The 19,595-nt window shown below is 45.7% G+C and overlaps 2 protein-coding genes across 5 annotated transcripts in view; one reads left to right on the top strand and one right to left on the bottom strand.

Annotated features, from left to right (window-relative positions):
- The window catches only part of SLC25A30 (solute carrier family 25 member 30), a 29,936-nt gene extending 24,998 nt beyond the window's left edge, over positions 1-4,938 (bottom strand). For all 4 annotated transcript variants that reach the window (XR_001885350.1, XR_001885351.1, XM_017870976.1 and 1 more), the window contains exon 1: positions 4,859-4,938. The gene's annotated coding sequence lies outside the window, so the exon portion shown is untranslated. The remainder of the gene's footprint in view (positions 1-4,858) is intronic.
- LOC108528956 (uncharacterized) lies at positions 3,877-6,437 on the top strand. Its single transcript, XM_017870977.1, has 2 exons — positions 3,877-5,292; positions 6,317-6,437. Exon 1 carries the CDS (start codon positions 4,618-4,620, stop codon positions 5,158-5,160), a length of 543 nt encoding a protein of 180 aa, XP_017726466.1. The 5' UTR covers positions 3,877-4,617; the 3' UTR covers positions 5,161-5,292; positions 6,317-6,437.
- The last annotated feature ends 13,158 nt before the right edge of the window (positions 6,438-19,595 follow it).

Below are 19,595 nucleotides of genomic sequence, written 5' to 3' on the forward strand. Positions count from 1 at the left end.
TATTTATTTATTTATTTATTTGAGATGGAGTTTCGCTTTTGTTGCCCAGGCCAGAATGCAGTGGCGCGATCTCTGCTTACTGCAACCTCCGCTTTCTAGGTTCAAGCAGTTCTCCTGCCTCAGCCTCCCAAGTAACTAGAATTACAGGCGCCCACCACTGTGCCTGGCTAATTTTTGTATTTTTAATAGAGACGGGGTTTCACCGTGTTAGCCAGGATGGTCTCGATCTCCTGACCTCGTGATCCGCCCGTCTCGGCCTCCCAAAGTGCTGGGATTACAGGCTTGAGCCACCGCGCCCGGCTTGTATTTTAATAGAGATGGGATTTGCCATGTTGGCCAGACTGGTCTCGAACTCCTGACCTCAGGTAATCCACCTGCCTTGGCCTCCCAAAATGCTAGGATTATAGGCGTGAGCCACCGTGCCTGGCCAGCTAGTTAAGTTTTAATGAGATCTGGCTACTTTTTCCTCTGTCGGTTTTGATATTAAGTTTTCAGTTGATTAGGTTAAAATCCAGAGGCTCTTGGTTAATACTAACATGCAAATACTCAACTAGAGCTAAAAAATGTGATGGAATTGCTTCTTCATAGTTTTGAAACAAATGGGATGAATCACGTGCCCATTCATTCAGAAGTACCACCAATAAAACTTTTCTACAAATTAGTGTCCACTCCTGGATCAGCATCCTATGAGCAAGTACTTCTATTCAATTACGATTTTTTAAATTTAGCTAGTCAGGAGGCAAAACAACTTTTTGGCCTTTCTCTTTTCCTTTCCAAAAGCTAGGACTAGATCTCTAAGCAGTTAATATTCCTGGAACTTATCAAGTTAATGTTTGCTGAGTAAAAGAATAATTTGGCTTAAATATGAACCAGAGAGCCGCAGTAGACGGGGAAACATCCAAATAAGGAAAAGGGGCAGGAGCGGTGGCTCATGTCAGTAATCCTAGCACTTAGGGAGGCCGAGGTGGGTGATCACCTGAGATCAAGAGTTCAAGACCACCTGGCCAACATGGCAAACCCAGTCTGCTAAAAATACAAAACTCAGGCAGGTGTGGTGGCAGGTGCCTGTAATTCTAGCTACTCAGGAGGCGGAGGCAGAAGAATCCCTTGAAACTGGGAGGCAGAAGTTGCAGTGAGCCAAGATCTCAACACTGCATTCCAGCCTGGGCAACAAAAGCGAAACTTTGTCTCAAAACACACACACACACACACACACACACACACACACACACAAATAAGAAAATGGTTCTAGTTAGGACTGGAATAAGTAAGTAGATGTCCACCAAGCTGTACTGGCCACAGCAAGCTGTGACAGGGCTCTAGTTATCTTAGGTTGAAATCTCTGTTCAGTAAACTAACCCATTTCTTTGTTTTGGAGCTCTTTCTGAAGGGGTCTCCTGAAACACTTCCTTAAATTCCAAACACAGTTGTTTGGAAAAATCCCAAGTCAATCTACAGAAGTCCCAAGGCTGACAAGCCAAGACAGTCAGAGAGATTAATGTGTCCTTAGCAGTCAATAGTGTCTGGGCAGCAACTCGGGGAAGGAATTACAACTTTGCAGAAATTCCAGTGTCGGGCAGTGGCTGTACACTGATTTTACACTCCTCTTACAGCCATGTTCTCTAAGCCACGCTAAAACCCAGTAATTCCTGCCTTCTCCTTTCTGCATTATGAACATACTACTAACACTAGCAGTCATCCCTGAATACCTGCTGTCAGGCATTGCTATACATTTTCCTCATAATCCTATGAAAGAGGTATCATTATCCACCTCTCACAACTGAGCAAACAGCCTCACAGAAGAAAAGTAACTTTCCCTAGTCAAAGCTACCAAATATTCAAACTAAGGTATCTCTGAAGGATCACATGACCATTCCTCTAGGTACTACTTTGCAGCCAAACACTATCTTCCAAAGGCTGTTAAAAAAATATTGGTGGGTGGCAGGGCAGGGAATTCTATACATACAGAATAAATATAGAATTTTCCAGCAGAGGAAACAAAAAATTTTATTTTAAAAAATGTTAGCTGTTGGCTGGGTGTGGTGGCTCACGCCTGTAATCCCAACACTTTGGGAGGTGGAGGAGGGTGGATCACTTGAGGTCAGGAGTTCAAGACCAGCCCGGCCAACATGGTGAAACCCCATCTCTACTAAAAATACAAAAATTAGCTGGGCGAGGTGGAGATGCCTGTAATCCCAGCTACTCAGGAGGCTGAGGCAGGAGAATCGCTTTGAACCCAAGAGGCGGAGGTTGCAGTGAGCCAAGATGGCGCCACTGCACTCCAGCCTGGACGACAGAGTGAGACTCTATCCCCCCACCAAAAAAAAAAAAAGTGTTAGCTGTTGGTGACTGGCTGAATAATTTTTTCTTTTTCTTTTTTGTTTTTTTTGAGATGCAGTCTCGCTCTGTCACCCAGGATGGAGTGCAGTGGCACTATCTCCGCTCACTGCAACCTCCACCTCCCAGGTTCAAGCAATTCAGCCTCCTGAGTAGCTGGCATTATAGGCACATACCACCATGTCCAGCTAATTTTTGTATTTTTGGTAGAGATGGGGTTTCACCATGTTGGTTAGGCTGGTCTCGAACTCCTGACCTTGTGATCTGCCTGCCTCCGCCTCCCAAAGTGCTGGGATTACAGGCATGAGCCACGGCACCTGGCCCAAATTTTTTTTTTTAACTTAAAAACAAACATGCCGGGTGCAGTGGCTCACGCCTGTAATCCTAGCACTTTGGGAGGCCAAGGCAGGTGGATCACCTGAGGTCAGGAGTTCAAGACCAGCCTGGCCAGCACCGTGAAACCCCATCTCTATTAAAAATACAAAAATTAGCCAGGCACAGTGGTGGGCGCCTGTAATTCTAGTTACTTGGGAGGCTGAGGCAGGAGAACTGCTTGAACCTAGAAAGCGGAGGTTGCAGTAAGCAGAGATCGCGCCACTGCATTCTGGCCTGGGCAACAAAAGCGAAACTCCATCTCAAATAAATAAATAAATAAATATATAAATAAATACCAAAAAAAGTGAAAAATAAAAATTAAAAAAAAACAACAAAGTTGTTAGCTGGGCTAGTCACACATATCTGTAATCCCAGCTACTTGGGAGGCTGAGGCTGGAGAATAGCTTGAGGCCAGGGGTTCAAGACCAGCCTAGGCAACAGAATGAGATGACTATCTCTACTAAAAAAATCCAAAAAATTATCCAGGCATGGTGGTAGGCGACTCTAGTCCCAGCTACTCTGCAGGCTGAGGTGGAAGGGGCACATAAGCCCAGGACTTCAAGGCTGCAGTGAGCTTTGATCATGACACTGCACTCTGGCAGCCTGGGTGCCAGAGCAAGACCCTGTCAATAAAGGTTAAAAACAAGTTTTCTGAATGAAAATGTCTATACAAATTAAGAATTTCAAAGGATTCTCCCTACACTTAGGATATATGCTAAGTTACACATCCCGTCTACATTTTCTCTTATATGGTTGCTTAGTGTTTATTTTCACCCACCTGACCTCATGTGCACAGTTGTAAAGGGAGGTAATTAAATATAATACTAGCTGCTGGTACTTCTGAACGCTTTCCAAGTTTCTAATATTTATTTATTTAGAGGCGGAGTTTCACTCTTATTGCCCAGGCTGGAGTGCAATAGCATGATCCCGGCTCACCGCAACCTCCGCCTTCTGGGTTCAAGCGATTCTCCTGTCTCAGCCTCCCGAGTAGCTAGAATTACAGGAATCCGTCACCACGCCCGGCTATTTTTGTATTTTTAGTAGAGACAGGGTTTCTCCATGTTGGCCAGGCTGGTCTCGAACTTCTGACCTCAGGTGATCCGCCCGCCTCAGCCTCCCAAAGTGCTGGGATTACAGGCGTGAGCCACTGCTCCCAGCCGTTTCTCTTATTTAATTCCTGTTAAGTTCTTTCAGTTTTACTTGCTGTTTCCTTTTCAGTCTTAAGTCTTAAACTGTAATCGCACAGCCTTTAAAGCTTCTGGGCTCTTACACATTTTTGTTCCTTGCTGGACCGACTGCCCTTTCAATAATGCCTTTCATGAACTTTTCCTATTTCCTATTCTTTTTAAAGGTGCGGAAGGAAAACTAAGCTCATCACAGACTTCCAAAAAGCGGGGTTTAAAAGAACTCTTCTAAATTATCATCTCGTTTCACGTTAATTAACTGAGTCCGCGGTCACAAAGCTTCGCAACGGCAAAGCCAAAAGCAAAATTCATGCCTTTCAACTTTCTCACTACCCAAGTAGGACCGCCAGCCGAATCCGCAGGGCAGTGCCAACACTGTTTTTGCTACTCTTGCGCAGAACAAAAATGCTAATCACTGCAACTGCTTTACATGAAATTGCACCCAGAAAGACTTTAAAACCCAGAGGTACATTAACTTTCCAGGCAATTTCCTCCCAGCTTGGCATGTGCCACGAGCGATTCCGAATGTGGTGTGCCCTCACCCACAATGCGAAGCTTGCGGGCGCTCAGGCTGCTGCCGTTTGAATGAACCCACGAGTGGGAGGGACGCACAGGCAGGGTTGCAAGCCCGGGGCACGCGTGCAGACGCAGAGATGCCAGGACGGGATTCGCACCCGGATCTCAATGACCCTGGAACAGGAATCACCCCACGCCAACAGCGATGCACCAGCCCGACCCAAGGAGGGAGCAGCCCGAGAAGCGGAGCCCTGTCCTAGTCTCCCGAACCTCGCGCCCAGCCGAGCCCCGCTCGGCCTGCGAACTGGAGAGCAAACGCAGCCCAGAGCACGCCCGATTGCAAAGGAGGCTCCCAGGAAACCGCAGCCTAACCCTACCCCACGCCCGGGTTCCGGGAGCCGCAGAGAAAGAGGGGCCGGCGGGAGGAGGCGCGGGCCAGGACTTACCTGGAGGCCGCGGCCCGCACCTCCTCCAGCCCGGACTCAGGTGCAACAAGAACCGGACGCCGCTCCAGGAAAGGAGAAAATGCCGCGCGGGCCCAGGAACCTGCGCGCAGGCCCGCCCCGCCCCGCCGGCGCAAACACGCCGACCTCCTCAGTTCCCATTGGTTTCTGCCAGCACTAGCCACGCCCATGACACGCCCCTGACCCCCCCAGATAGGGACACGGAGGGGCGGGGCCAGCCCCAAGTCCCTTTCGGGATCTTCCACTGCCGCTGCCTGAGTAGGAAGCAGCACGGGACTCGGTGACGCCTGATGTGGCCTCTGATATCGACTGGGAGGTGGAAGAGAAATTTAGGGAACGCATCGAGAACCCTGGAAAATCAACCTTCTCAGGGGGCGGTTCTCTGTGCCCGCGTGAACCTTCACAGTTGGATGGAAGTAAATTTGCCCTTATTTTTTTATACCCCAGCTTTTAGCTTGAAAATGTACAGATTAGCCTAGCCGGACGTGGTGGCGGGCGCCTGTAATCCCAGCTACTCAGGAGGCTGAAACAGGAGAATCGCTGGAACCCGCGAGGCGGAGGTTGCAGTGAGCCAAGATCTCGCCACTGCACTCCAGCCTGGGCGACGGAGTGATACTCCCTCTCAAAAAAAAAAAAAGAAAATGTCCAAACAGACCAAAAAATTAAAAGAACCATACTACATGAGTAGAAACTTTTACATATATAATATATATAATATACATATATGTAAATAGTTATGTATTAATATATAACATTTTTTAACGGTATTGCACTGTTTGTGTTCAAGTACACCCCTGTATATTTTTGTTTTGTTTTGTTTTGAGACGGAGCCTCGCTCTTGTTGCCCAGGCTGGAGTGCAGTGGCGCCATCTCGGATCACCGCAACCTCCGCCTCCCAGGTTCAAGTGATTCTCCTGCCTCAGCCTCCCAAGTAGCTGGAGGCGGGTGCGGTAGCTCACGCCTGTAATCCCAGCACTTTGGGAGGTCAAGGCGGGCAGATCACCTGAGGTCGGGAGTTCAAGACTAGCCTGACCAATATGGAGAAACCCCATCTCTACTAAAAATACAAAAATTAGCCGGATGTGGTGATGGCACCTGTAATCACAGCTACTCGAGAGGCTGAGGCAGGAGAATCACTTGAACCTGGGAGGTGGAGGTTGTGGTGAGCCAAGATCACACCACTGCACTCCAGCCTGGGCAACAGAGCAAGACTCCATCTCAAAAAAAAAAAAAGAAAAAAGAAAAAATGCATATGTATAAAACTTGCATATATTGATGCAAAGTGCTACTCCAGGAATCTTTACATTCCTTGGTTCATTCAAGCCAAAGAAATGTTATTTCCATTTTACAGATGATGAAACAGTTTTCATGAGATAACTGGCCTGTTACAGAACCAGGGCCCAAGGCCATCTCTTTCATTTCCTTCTTCTGTGTCTCTAGCTCAGGCCCCAGGCTGAGCTGAAACAATCCCTTTTCTGTCCTCCAAATTGGACCCTAGGTGAGGGCCTGGATTTTTGCCACGCACTGTTTTGAAATCAATAAAATATGGACCCGTTTGAAGGATCCCCTGAATTCTGGCCATAAAAACAAATACAATCCCCAGCCTGTGGGGGAAAGTCGTTGGAATGCTTGCCTTTCTAGGGCAGGGAAATAAGAACATGACCCTTTCTACCTCTCTCTCACCTCACCAAGTCCTTTCCAGACTCATGACTGTGTGGCACTGCGTACTAAGTACTGGATTCCTCCGTTTCCTGTAGAGCTTTTGGACACCCAAACTCTACCATTAACCTAAGCCCCACCAGCCTGTGCTAATACTCACATAATACTTAGAAATACACAGGAATCGCCAAACTTCAAGTATGAAGATCCCTTTGTGGGTTTTTTTATGCTTTGGTTTGTTTTGCTTTTCAAGACAGGGTCTCACTCTGTCACCTAGGCTGGAGTGCAGTGGCCCAGTCACAGCTCACTGCAGCCTCAAACTCCTATACTCAAGCAATCCTCTTGCCTCGGCCTCCCGAAGTGCTGTGTTCCAGTAGACACAATGGTAAGAACAACAGTGCAGGGAAACTCATGTGAAGTCTGGTGAGTTGTACTTAGAAATCTGGTTTATTTAATTTTGCGTTATTCTCTGTGTTTATTTATTTTGATATCTTTTTAATTTTTATGCCCAAGGGTTAGCAAATTATGGTCCATGGACCAATTTATCCAGTTGCCTGTCTTGGTATCGCCCCAGAATTAAGAATAGTTTATATATTTTTTTTTTATTTTTTATTATTATTGGTTTTTTTGAGACTGAGTCTCTCTCTATCGCCCAGGCTGGAGTGCAGTGGCGCGATCTCGGCTCACTGCAACCTCCACCTCCTGGATTCAAGTGATTCTTGTGCCTCAGCCTCGAGAGTAGCTGGGATTACAGGTGCCCGCCACCATGCCCAGCTAATTTTTAGTAGAGACAGGGTTTCACCTTGTTGGCCAGGCTGGTCTGGAACTCCTGACCTCAAGTGATCTGCCCGCCTTCGCCTCCCAAAGTGCTGGGATTACAGGCGTGAGCCACTGCCCCTGACCCAGTTTTTATATTTTTTAAGTGGCTACATTTTAAATGGTTATGTAAGTATCTACAGAATCTCAATTTTGCCTCCTGGGCCCTAAAGAATAAAATCTTCACAATCTAGTTCTTTACAAAAAATGTTTGCTGATCCCTATGTGAGCCTTTAGCAAAATTTGCATTTGAATATTCCAGTCTGGTCTCAGCTGTGCCTTGGCTATCATTTCCTGAGCCTGTTGGGGTTCATTTGGTAAAAGGGGAAATGGCACAGCCTGTAACAGCCATTCGTAGCAGAAGCAACTGTCATGAGACCTTGAAGAAGACCTCCTGACAGCCTTACCGGACACTCTTGTAACAAGATTCTCTTAATACAATCAGTACAATGTATACAATTACCAAATTATCTCACACCTTCATTTTAAAGTCACAAGTATAAAATCAATTGCACATTTTAAATTGAAATTGCAAGGTAATCTGTGAAATTCCCTATGAGGATAATTTCTTTCTTTACTACTACACTTCGCATGAGTAGCAGACACATGCAGATTGTCTTACACTTAATGGTTAGTACTAAAAATATTAGTACTATGGGTTTGATTTAGCTCGTCGTTTCTATATTTAACTCTAAACCTTCCAGAGTTACATGATCATATAACAACAGATTTACCAGCCTAGATGAGCTGGGTAATTGGATGATGAAAAAAAAATCAGGACATTAACGAGATTGTTTATCTTGAAGAGATCTGAGACTGGGACCCAGGACTAGAGAGCTATACTGGGCTGGGTCCTGAAACTGCTACCCCAAAACACAGTGCTTTGACATACTGAACTGAACAGGAGGCCACATCTCTCTAACTTTCCTCCCATCTTCCTGTCTCTCAATCCTCTGTCTCTCCCGAAGCACAGGATGAAGTTGTTCTCTGAAGGTCCTTTGTCTGCCTGAAGTCTGGATCCACCAAAAAAGAAAACAATTACCTCTGGTACCTTCCTCAAGTTTTCATTAACTGAACTCATTGCAAGAAGAAAGACATCTTGGTCCACACACCTGGATAGACTTTCGTCACAAACCACTGTTTGCTCATTGGGTCCAACAGAGTTTGTCCCAGGCCATTGTATATTTCAATTCCATTGACTTCCCCTGAAAATCATTTACTGCCTTCCTAAATCATCCACGTTTCCCCATCTCCCTTTCACTCAAGAAGAGGATATGAGACCTTCAGGAAGACCTCCTGACAGTCTTACTGGATACTCTTGTAACAAGATACTGTACCCCACTGCGTGGTGAGGAAATCGCTCTGTGATTTTCCCCCATGCACATTAATAAATTTTGTCCGGCATTTCTCCTATTAATTTGCCTTTTGTGAATTTATTTTCAGCAAGGCTTCGGACAGCAAAAGGGAAGTTTTCCCTTGGCCCCCTACAAGGTTTTTTTTTTTTTTTTTTTGAAACAGATCTCATTCTGTCACCCAGGCTAGAGTGCAGTGGTGCCATCTCAGCTCACTGCAACCTCCACCTCACAGGTTCAAGCGATTCTCCTACCTTAGCCTCCTGAGGAGCTGCAACTACAGGCATGCGTCACCACTCTTGGCTAATTTTTGTACTTTTAGTAGAGACAGGATGTCATCATGTTGGCCAGGCTGGTCTCGAACTCCTGACCTCAGATGATCCACCTGCCTCGGCTTCCCAAATGCTGGGATTACAGGTGTGAGCTACCATGCCCAGCTCCCTACAATTATTATATGACCCATTTTTATAGAGAAGTTGTGTCTGATCCATCAGCAGGGACCGTGAGGAAGGTAAGCCTTTCCGTTGTCATTGAGTTTTGCTACCTTCATCCCTGGGCATTTTTCTGCCAGTTATACCCTTCTCCAGTTTGTTCATGTTCTTTTTTTTTTTTTGAGATGGAGTCTCGCTGTGTCATCCAGACTGGAGTGCAGTGGGGCAATCTCGGCTCACTGCAACCTCCGCCTCCTAGGTTCAAGTGATTCTCCTGCCTCAGCCTCCCGAGCAGCTGGGACTGCAGGCCCATGCCACCACACCCAGCTAATTTTTGTCTTTTTAGTAGAGATGGGGTTTCACTATACTGGCCAGGCTGATCTCAATCTCTTGACCTCATGATCTGCCGCCCTTGGACTCCCAAAGTGCTGGGATTACAGGCATGAGCCACCAAGCCCAGCCTTCTTTTAAACTTTTTTTTTTTGAGACGGAGTCTAGCTCTGTCACCCACGCTGGAGTGCAGTGGTGTGATCTCTGCTCACTGTAACTTCCGCCTCCCAGGTTCAAGCAATTCTCCTGCCTCAGCCTCCTGAGTAGCTGGGATTACAGGTGCACACCACCATGCCCGGCTAATTTTTGTATTTTTAGTAGAGACGGGGTTTCACCGTGTTGGTCAGGCTGGTCTTGAACTCCTGACCTCATGATCTGCCCGCCTCGGCCTCCCAAAGTGCAGGGATTACAGGCATGAGCCACTGCACTCGGCCTCTTTAACTTTTAAAGCCTAATTTGGGTGGAAAGAGAGAGAGAGACAAAAAAAGAGAAACAAATCACAGTTAAAGGATTAAGAATAATGATAACTTAAAACTTCTCAATAGCAATTCTGGAAACTAGAAAATGATGGAGCAATGACTTAAATTTGAGGGGAAATCATTGCCAAACTATAATATCCACCTAACCAAACCAGCAATGAGAGAATTCAAAAGTTACATATGTGCAAGCTCTTTTTTTTTTTTTTTTTTTGAGATGGAGTCTTGCTCTGTCACCCAGTCTGGAGTGCAATGGTGCAATCTCAATTTGCTGCAACCTCCATCTCCTGGGTTCCAGTGATTCTCAGGCCTCAGCCTCCTGATGAGCTGCAACTACAGGTGTGTGTCACCACACCCAGCTAATTTTTGAATTTTTAGTAGAGATGGGGGTTTCACCATGTTGGCCAGGCTGGTTTCGAACTCCTGACTTCAGGTTATCTGCCCACTTCAGCCTCCCAAAGTGCTAGGATTACAGGCATGACCCACCACACCTGACAGGTGCAAGCTCTTAAAGAATTGACCTCTTTCATGTATGTGTCCCCAAGAAAGCTAATGAAGGATATTCTTCCCCAGAACTAAAGAAGAAACTGAGAAATGGAGTTCAGGAAATAAGAGACCAGCAAAGGAGGATGGGGAAAGGAATTCTCAAGATAACACTGAAAAGAAATTTCAGAACAGCTGGGCACAGAAGACTCGGGAAGATGGCGAAACACAGTTTCTACCAAAACAAACAAACAAAACCCCCCAAAAAAATTAGCTGGGCATGATGGCACACACCTGTAGTCCTCAGCTAGTCAGGAGGCTGAAGTGGGAGGATCACCTGAGCCCAGGAAGGTTGAGGCTGCAGTGAGCCGTATCGTGCCACTGCACCCCTGGGCAACAGAATGAGACCCTGGCCCCCCCCCCCAAAAAAAAATTCAATCTAAACCTTAACTGGAATTACTTGCATTATCTTTTTTAGCCCATCATCTGGCTAAATATTTCACTCTCTAAATTTCCGAGTTGCTTTCACATAGGTGCTGCCAAAGCAAGCTATCAGACTTAAGTTTATCACAGGCAAAATTTAAAGGGCAAATTGCAACCCGCAAGAGATGAAATGAATGGCTCTTTTCATGAAAAAGAAGTTGGGGAACTGTAAGTGATCCGGGGCACTTCATGCTGAGAGCTTCAAGCATAAAGGGTAGTAAACAGGTGGCCCCCAGCGGTAATTTTAGCCAGAGTATTCTGCAGTGTGGCTTTTCGGAGCATCAGGGAGGACAGTGCCCCAGCCTGTCACTGCAGAAATGCCCTCGATCATTCAAGTACATTCACAGAATAGCCAAGGAGAGCACAGTCAGAACTGACACCGGTTTAGGAATTGGAAAATTGAAAGTTGTATGACCCTGTGAGGACTGTGTTCTCAGTTCTTGGAACTTGCCATAAGAACAGACTGTCATGCTCCATTTTTGCCTCTGATAAACAGCATACATGAGTTTAGCACAAGGACTCTGAACATAACCATGACATTTCCATCTGGTAATAGTGGAAGGGTCAGGGAAGCTGGCTGAGGCCCGAGGCTGGTGAAAAAAGTCTGAGCTGTTCTGACAGGTCCAAAGCCATTTATGTCCGTGGCTTTCAAACTTGTTAAACTGTAACCCACATTAAGAAATGCATTTTACATCATAACCCAGTAAACATATATACACACAAACACACTACTGAGACAAACATTTCTAGAAGGAATACTTACTGTATCTGCAATGCACCGTATTCTTTATTATTCTATTTTATTTTTGTTCATACTGTTCATAACCCACTAAAATGAAAATCCAGTTTGAAAAAAATACTGATTATAAAATTCCAGGCCGGGCGCGGTGGCTCAAGCCTGTAATCCCAGCACTTTGGGAGGCCGAGACGGGCGGATCACGAGGTCAGGAGATCGAGACCATCCTGGCTAACACGGTGAAACCCCGTCTCTACTAAAAAATACAAAAAACTAGCCGGGCGAGGTGGCGGGCGCCTGTAGTCCCAGCTACTCAGGAGGTTGAGGCAGGAAAATTGCTTGAACCCAGGAAGCAGACGTTGCGGTAAGCCAAGATCATGCCATTGCACTCCAACATGGGCAACAAGAGTGAAACTCCATCTCAAAAAAAAAAAAAAAAAGTCCAATCAAACCATACTCTTTGTTTTTTTATTTGTGTTTTGTTTTGTTTTGTTTTGAGTGGAATCCCAGCACTTTGGGAAGCCAAGGCAGGCAGATCGCTTGAGGCTAGGAGTTTGAGACCAGCCTAGGCAACATGGGGAAACCCTGTCTCTACCAAAATTACAAAATTAGCTGGGGTGATGGTGCGTGCCTGTAATCCCAGCTACTTGGGAGGCTGAGGCAGGAAAATGGCTTGAACCTGGGAGGCGGAGGTTCCAGTGAGCCAAGATCATGCCATGGCACTCCAGTCTGAGTGACAGAACAAGACTCTGTTTCAAAAATAAATAAATAAATAAATAGTGTTCAGGTTGAGCAGCAGCTGACCCTCTGACAACTCGTCTTGAGGCCTCATGCTGCTGGAAAATTCCTCTCGCAGTGGGTGAATCAAAGGAGAGCTTCTGTTTTTATGTTAGACACAGCCACCTGTGACCTTGACAGTGACTTGGTTTGGTCATCATTTGTTTGTTTTTGTGTAAATTTAACTGCTATCTAAATAGCCATAAAATGGTTAAGCAATAAATCCTCAGTGAACACATAGCATCTCACTGCAAATTCTGCAGCTGAGGGATTATTGGGGACCGTGCCGGGGGTGGTGGAGAATGAACAGACACAAGAGACAAAGACAAACAGAGAACATGGCGGCCGCGCCTAGAGCCTCCGCCTCACTTTATTTATACTCCATAAATCCCACGTCAGCAAAATAACACAATGCAAAACAAACTTTCTGCACCCAGATGTAACCTTCTGCTTAGTTCCTTGTCTCTAAGTTCTTTCTTATTTTGTCTGCCTTCTTGGCGCCTACTAGAGTTCATTAAAAGTTCAACTAGAGATACTGTCCTTGACTACTGGAGTTCATTGAAAGTGCAACTAGCTAGAGATACTGTCCTTGAGCCTTATCTATTCTTAGCATATTATTTTCAATGGCCCCTGCAAGGGATGGCAGACCATGGAAGAGCAAGGATTTTCTGAGAATTGGGAGAGTTCCCCAAGACATTGGTCAGGAAGATACCTTTTCCTTATGCAAAGTCAAGAAAGGCATTTAGGTCCATAAACCTATAGCACCTGGGGCCAGTCTGGCAGGCAACGTTGACAGAGTCTTTTCAATACAGGAGACAATATCATCCCCAACACTCATGCACACTTGTTCAAAAACATATCTTTTGGAACCAGGTAAAGGTGATGGTTGCACAACACTGTAAACACACTAAATGTCACCTAGTTGTACACTTTAAAACCCATAAATGGGTTGGGCACAGTGGCTCACAACTATAATTCTAACACTTTGGGCGGCCATGGTGAGCAGATCGCTTCAGCTCAGGAATTGGAGACCAACCTGGGCAACACAGTAAAACCGCATCTCGACAAAAAATACAAAAATTAGCCGGGTATGGTGGCACGTGCCTGTAGTCCCAGCTACTCTGGAGGCTGAGGTGGGAGGACCACTTGAGTCCAGGAGGTCAATACTGCAGTGAGCTGTGATGGCGCCACTGCACTCCAGCCTGAGTGACAGAAGAAGAGCCTATCTCAACAAAAGAAAAAAGTTAAATGCTATGCAAATTTCACCTCTCTCTCTCTGTCTCCCTCTCTCTCTCTATCTCTCTTTACATATATATATGCACACACATATATATACACACACACACATATATATATACATACACATATATATATATTTTTTGGAGACAGAGTCTCACTGTGTCGCCCAGGCTGGAGTGCAATGGCGTGATCTCGGCTCACTGCAACCTCCACCTCCCAGGTTCAAGTGATTCTCCTACCTCAGCCTCTAGAGTAGCTGGCATTATAGGCATGCACCACCACACCACGCTAATTTTTTGTATTTTTAGTAGAGACGGGTTTTACCATGTTGGCCAGGCTGGTCTCGAGCTTCTGACCTCGAGCAATCTGCCGGCCTCGGCCTCCAAAAGTGCTGAGATTACAGGCATGAGCCACCACACCCAGCCTATCAATATTTTTAATTAAAAAAATATATATATGAACATACACCAGCAAAGCAATACAAATGTGACCTTTTTGGTTATTATTTGTTCTGGTTTTCTGGCACCCTGCATAGTCGAGGCAGAAAGGCTTTAGGGATTTAATTTCAAGCAAATGAAGATAGAAAGATGAATGATTGTATAAATAGTGAAATAGCTGCATTTTTTAAAAAATGGGCTTTGCAGATGCTGCCGCCACCAGGAGCCTTGTACTATCAGCCATGGTCAACCCCACGGTGTTCTTTGACATCGCCATCGACCGCAAGCCCTTGGGCTGCGTCTCCTTCAAGTTGTTTGCAGACAAGTTTCCAAAGACAGCAGAAAACTTTCACGCTCTGAGCACTAGGGAGAAAGGATTTGGTTATAAGGTCCCTGCTGTCACAGAATTATTCCAGGGTTTATGTGTCAGGGTGGTGACTTCTCATGCCGTAATCGCACTGGTGGAAGTCCATTTACAAGGAGAAATTTGATGATGACAACTTCATCCTGAAGCATACAGGTCCTGGCATCTTGTCCATGGCAAATGCTGGACCCAACACAAATGGTTCCCAGTTTTTCATCTGCGCTGCCAAGATTGAGTGGTTGGATGGCACGCATGTGGTCTTTGGCAAGGAGAAGGAAGGCATGAATATTGTGAAGGCCATGGAGTGCTTTGGATCCAGGAATGGCAAGACCAGCAAGAAGATCACCATTGCTGACTGTGTTTTATCTTAACCACCAGACTATTCCTTGGTGGTTATATAGCTCAGGAGAGCGCCCCTCCACCCCGTTTGCTCACAGTATCCTGGAATCTTTGTGCTCTCCCTCAGTTCCCTTTGGGCTCCATGTTTTCCTTGATCCCTTCCATGCCTAGCTGGATTGCAGAGTTAAGTTGTTGATTATGAAATAGAAACTAACAACAACAACAACAAAAATGGCTAGTTTGATACAGCTTAGCAGATGGCCTACAGCCAGGGTCCAAACTAGCCATTGTTTCATTACCTCCTCCAAAGCCCCAGGGAGCCCATCTCATCCACAATCCCCTCTGAGTGTGATCAACAGTGGTTACACATGACCCATCACCCGGCCACACAGATAGGCCAAGGGAGACATGGATAGAGGCCTGAGGTGGCCTTGAGAGCTCTGCCCTATAGTGGCCCCTCTGCTGGATGGTGAAGGCTGTCCCACAAGAACTCTTGGGACATCTGACATAACGCACGAGTGAAAATCTGCTGATACAGACAAGAGCAGTAGAATCAGAGGCAAAACAGCTCCATCCCAGTCATGGTGGAGCCCCAGACCAGGGATCCCCACAGTTGCCCAGTTCTGAAGAGTCACTTGCCAGGTATTGTGATGGTGTCACCAGAGTTGCTATCAGAGCCACGGGGCTACAAGTACATCCCCGACTACTTCCTGTATGGCCTAATCACGTGGCCTGAGACAACTTCCTGTGTCCTTTATTTCCCCATGTAGCCTTATAATTGGCCTTCATTCATGGAAATAATCTGAGGATGTGCCTGCTCCTTGAAACCCTGAAAAATCTAATTTACATCTAAATGTCACAAAAGGAAGCCACTGAGAAGATTCAGGTCACATCTTCCTTCCCTAATGAAGGATTGGTGGGGACTCTCTAGAAGCCATTAGTAGGGCAACTTGTTTCTAATCTTCCTCTGCTGTGCCAGCCTCCACTATGGAAGCTGAAAATGTTAAATACTTTTTTCCCAGCTGGGCGCGGTGGCTCACACCTGTAATCCTAGCACTCTGGAAGGCCGAGGCAGGCAGATCATGAGGTCAGGAGATCGAGACCATACAACCTGGTGAAACCCCATCCCTACTGAAAATACAAAAATTAGCTGGGCGTGGTGGCACGTGCCTGTAATCCCAGCTACTCGGGAGGCTGAGGCAGGAGAATCACTTGAACCAGGGAGTCAGAGGTTGTGGTAAGCCAAGATCACACCACTGCACTCCAGCCTTGTGACAGAGCGAGACTCCATCTCAAAAAAACAAAACAAAACAAAACAAAAAAATTTCTTTCCCAGCCTTTCTTGCAGCTAAACATGGCCAAGTGACAAGTTCTGTCCAACGAGACAAACATGAAACTCTTGGGCAGCGTAAGGGGGAGTGTTTGAGAAAGCCTTTACTTCTGTACAAAGAGGACAGGCCAAGGAGCAGTGGTTACTGGCACTGCCCCTTCCCCATTCTCGTGCCTTGAATACAAACATGGTACCTGCAGCTGTGGCCACAATCTCACTCTCACAAAGTAACAAGCATGTTAACAAAAGGCCCACGTGCTAAGAAAGGCAAGACTGAAAGAGAGAAAGGGTCAGCGTCTTATTGACATTATCGGGCAGCTTAACCAATGCCAGCAACTTTCTACCTCCAGGCTTCTTGTTTCTTGAGAAAAAGACCACTTTAACTGGGTATTATCACCTATGGTTTTCCTCACTGATAACACTGTATATGTAAAACTAATAACAAAATGTGCATCATAGGCCAGGCGCGGTGGCTCACCCAGCACTTTGAGAGGCCAAGGCAGGCAGATCACTTCAGGCAAGAAGTTCAAGACCAGCCTGATTATCATGGTGAAACCCGTCTCTACTAAAAATACAAAAATTAGCCGGGCATGGTGGTGGATGCCTGTAATCCCAGCTACTCGGGAAGCTGAGACAGGAAAATTGCTTGAACCCGGGAGGCGTTCAAAGACATGGGAGGCATCTGGCCGGGTATGGTGGCTCATGCCTATAATTCCAGCACTTTGGGTCCGAGGCGGGTGGATCACGAGGTCAAGAGTTTGAGACCAGCCTGACCAACATGGTGAAACTCTGTCTCTGCTAAAAATACAAAAATTAGCTGGGTGTGGTGGTGGGCGCTTGTAATCCCAGCTACTCAGGAGGCTAAGGCAGAAGAATCGCTTGAACCCGGGAGGCAGAGGTTGCAGTGAGCTGAGATTGTGCCACTGCACTCCAGCCTGGGCAACAGAGTGACACTCTGTCTCAAAACAAAACAAAACAAAACAAAACAAAACAAACAAAACCTACAGGAGACACTTCCTGAGATGGAAGCCTCTGCACTCCAGCCTGGGCTACAGAAAAAAAAAAAAAAAGTATCCTAGATTTATAACTTATTTAAGTAAACCTTTAAGCAAATCACATGTTATTGATTCCACAGCAGGATTCAGTCACTCCAACTACTTCTTGTACAACCTCAAGTGGTTTTATTTGGTGTTTTTTTGTTTTCTGAGACAGAGTCTCACTCTGTTGCCCAGGCTGGAGTACAGTGATATGATCTCAGCTCACTGCAACCTCTGCCTCCCGGGTTCAAGCGATTCTCCTGCCTCAGCCTCTTGAATAACTGGGATTACAGGCATGCACAACCACGCCTGGCTAATTTTTGTATTTTTAGTAGAGACGGGGATTCGCCATTCTGGCCAGGATGCTATCGAACCCCTGACCTCAGGTGATCCACCCACCTCAGCCTCACAAAGTGCTGGGATTATAGGTGTGAGCCACCACGCCCGACCACGTTTTAAAATCACTTTGGGTTTTAAGGAGAGTCTTGTGAGGGTCTCTGCATCCACCAGTGTCCAAACTCTGCAGACATGCTAGAAACAGAGTGCTTTCTGTTTGACTGTGCCTGCTCTTACACAGACACTACTCGTGTGCATTGTTGTGGATAGCTTCATGCAGTAAGAGTATAAAGACCTGACTCAAACACACAATTAAGCACACTTTATCACTGCTCATGTGAAAGGGAACTACTGCAGAATCAAGGCATGAAATTGTTAGGGGTTGATTTGCGACAATACGGCTGGCCCTAAAGGACATTATGCTAGGTGAAATGAGTCAGTCACAGAAGGACAAATACCGCATGATGTCGCTTACATGAGGCCTTTAAAATAATCAAACTTAGAGAAGCAGAAAATACAATGGAGGCTGCCAGAGGTGGAGGAAATGGGGAGTTTTTCAATGGGTGTGAAGCTACAGTTACACAAGATGATTAAGATCTAGACATCTGCTGTATAACATAGTGCCTATGGTTAACAGTATACCATGTCATGCACTTAAAAATTTGTTAAGAGGGTAGATTTCATGTTAAGTGTTCTTCCTCGCATACACACACATAAAAAGGCAGAAAAAGGGGCACAATGAAACTTTTGGAGATGATGAACATATTTGTTACCTTGATTGTGGCAATGGTATCGCAGGTATGTGTGCATTATAACCAAAGTCATCAAATTGTATACACTTAAATATGCACAATTTTTTTGTATATTATTTGTACTTCAATTAAGCTGTCAAAAAATTAAAGCATTGTAAGTTAAAGAAAAAGAAAAAAAGAAAAGAAAAGAAAAGGTTGGGCATGGTGGCTCACACCTGTAAACCTGTAAGCCTAGCACTTTGAGGGGCCAAGGCAGGAGTTGGAGACCAGCCTGGGCAACATGGTGAAACCATGTCTCTTAAAAAAAAAAAAAAACAACAATTAGCTGGGCATGGTGGCACACACCTGTGGTCTCAGCTACTCAGGAGACTGAGGTAGGCGGATCACTTGAGCCCAGGAGGTTGAGGCTACAGTGAGCTGAGATCACACCACTGTACTCCCCCATCTCAAAAAAAATAAATAAAAAAGAAAGAAAGAAAGAAAGAAAGAAAGAAAGAGAAAGAAAGAAGATGCAGAAGAAAGGAAAGAAGAAAGATGAGAAGACAAGAGAAAGAAGGGAGGGAGGAGGGAGGAGGGAGGAGGAGGAGAGAGGACGGGAGGAGGGAGGAAGGAGGAAGGAAGGGGAAGGGACCCTGTACAGAATCTAATATGGACATAATGCATCATGTAAAAAAAAAATTAGGGGATGTTTGTTAGATAAATGCATAGCCACACACATATTAACTATCTTCCTAAAATGCTCAATGTATTTATGACCTAAAGAGCTGATACTTAGCTAGCCCACATAACAGGAGCTCTAAATAGAATAGACACTCAACCAATGCCGGTTCACTAACAAATTCCTCTGCAGAAGGGCAGCTCTAGAAGCAGATGCATTTCACCCTCGTGCTTGTGTTGGAGCTGATAGCAATGTCCTGCTGGGTTTCTCTCCTCATCACGTCCTTCCCCACAGGTCAAGGCCAGATCTCAGTTGATGATTCAAGTCACAAGGACATGCATTCCTCTCAGAGTGGACAAATGCCAAACTTGCTGTGTGAACACCACACAAGGGTTTTCAATGGCTAGAGGTCTCTATATGACCCGGAACTCCTAGCCTTAATTTTGACTTTCCAATAGTCTAGGAAAAGTTCTGCATCCAGAGATGCAAGTACTGACATTACCACCATCACCCTTTCACCTACTTACCTAAAAAGGGATAACTAGACCTTGGCTGGGGCTGATCGATCTAGGCAACAGAGCGCCCTCTGTACTTTGACACTCCATCTATTTCGCTGATGTAATGCAATGTCCACATAAATAAACAGAATGACTCTTTCCCCAAATATGTTTCCTTTAATCAAAG

This window comes from Rhinopithecus bieti, unplaced genomic scaffold (assembly GCF_001698545.2).
Source record: "Rhinopithecus bieti isolate Rb0 unplaced genomic scaffold, ASM169854v2 scaffold_5273, whole genome shotgun sequence".
Lineage (NCBI taxonomy): Eukaryota > Metazoa > Chordata > Mammalia > Primates > Cercopithecidae > Rhinopithecus > Rhinopithecus bieti.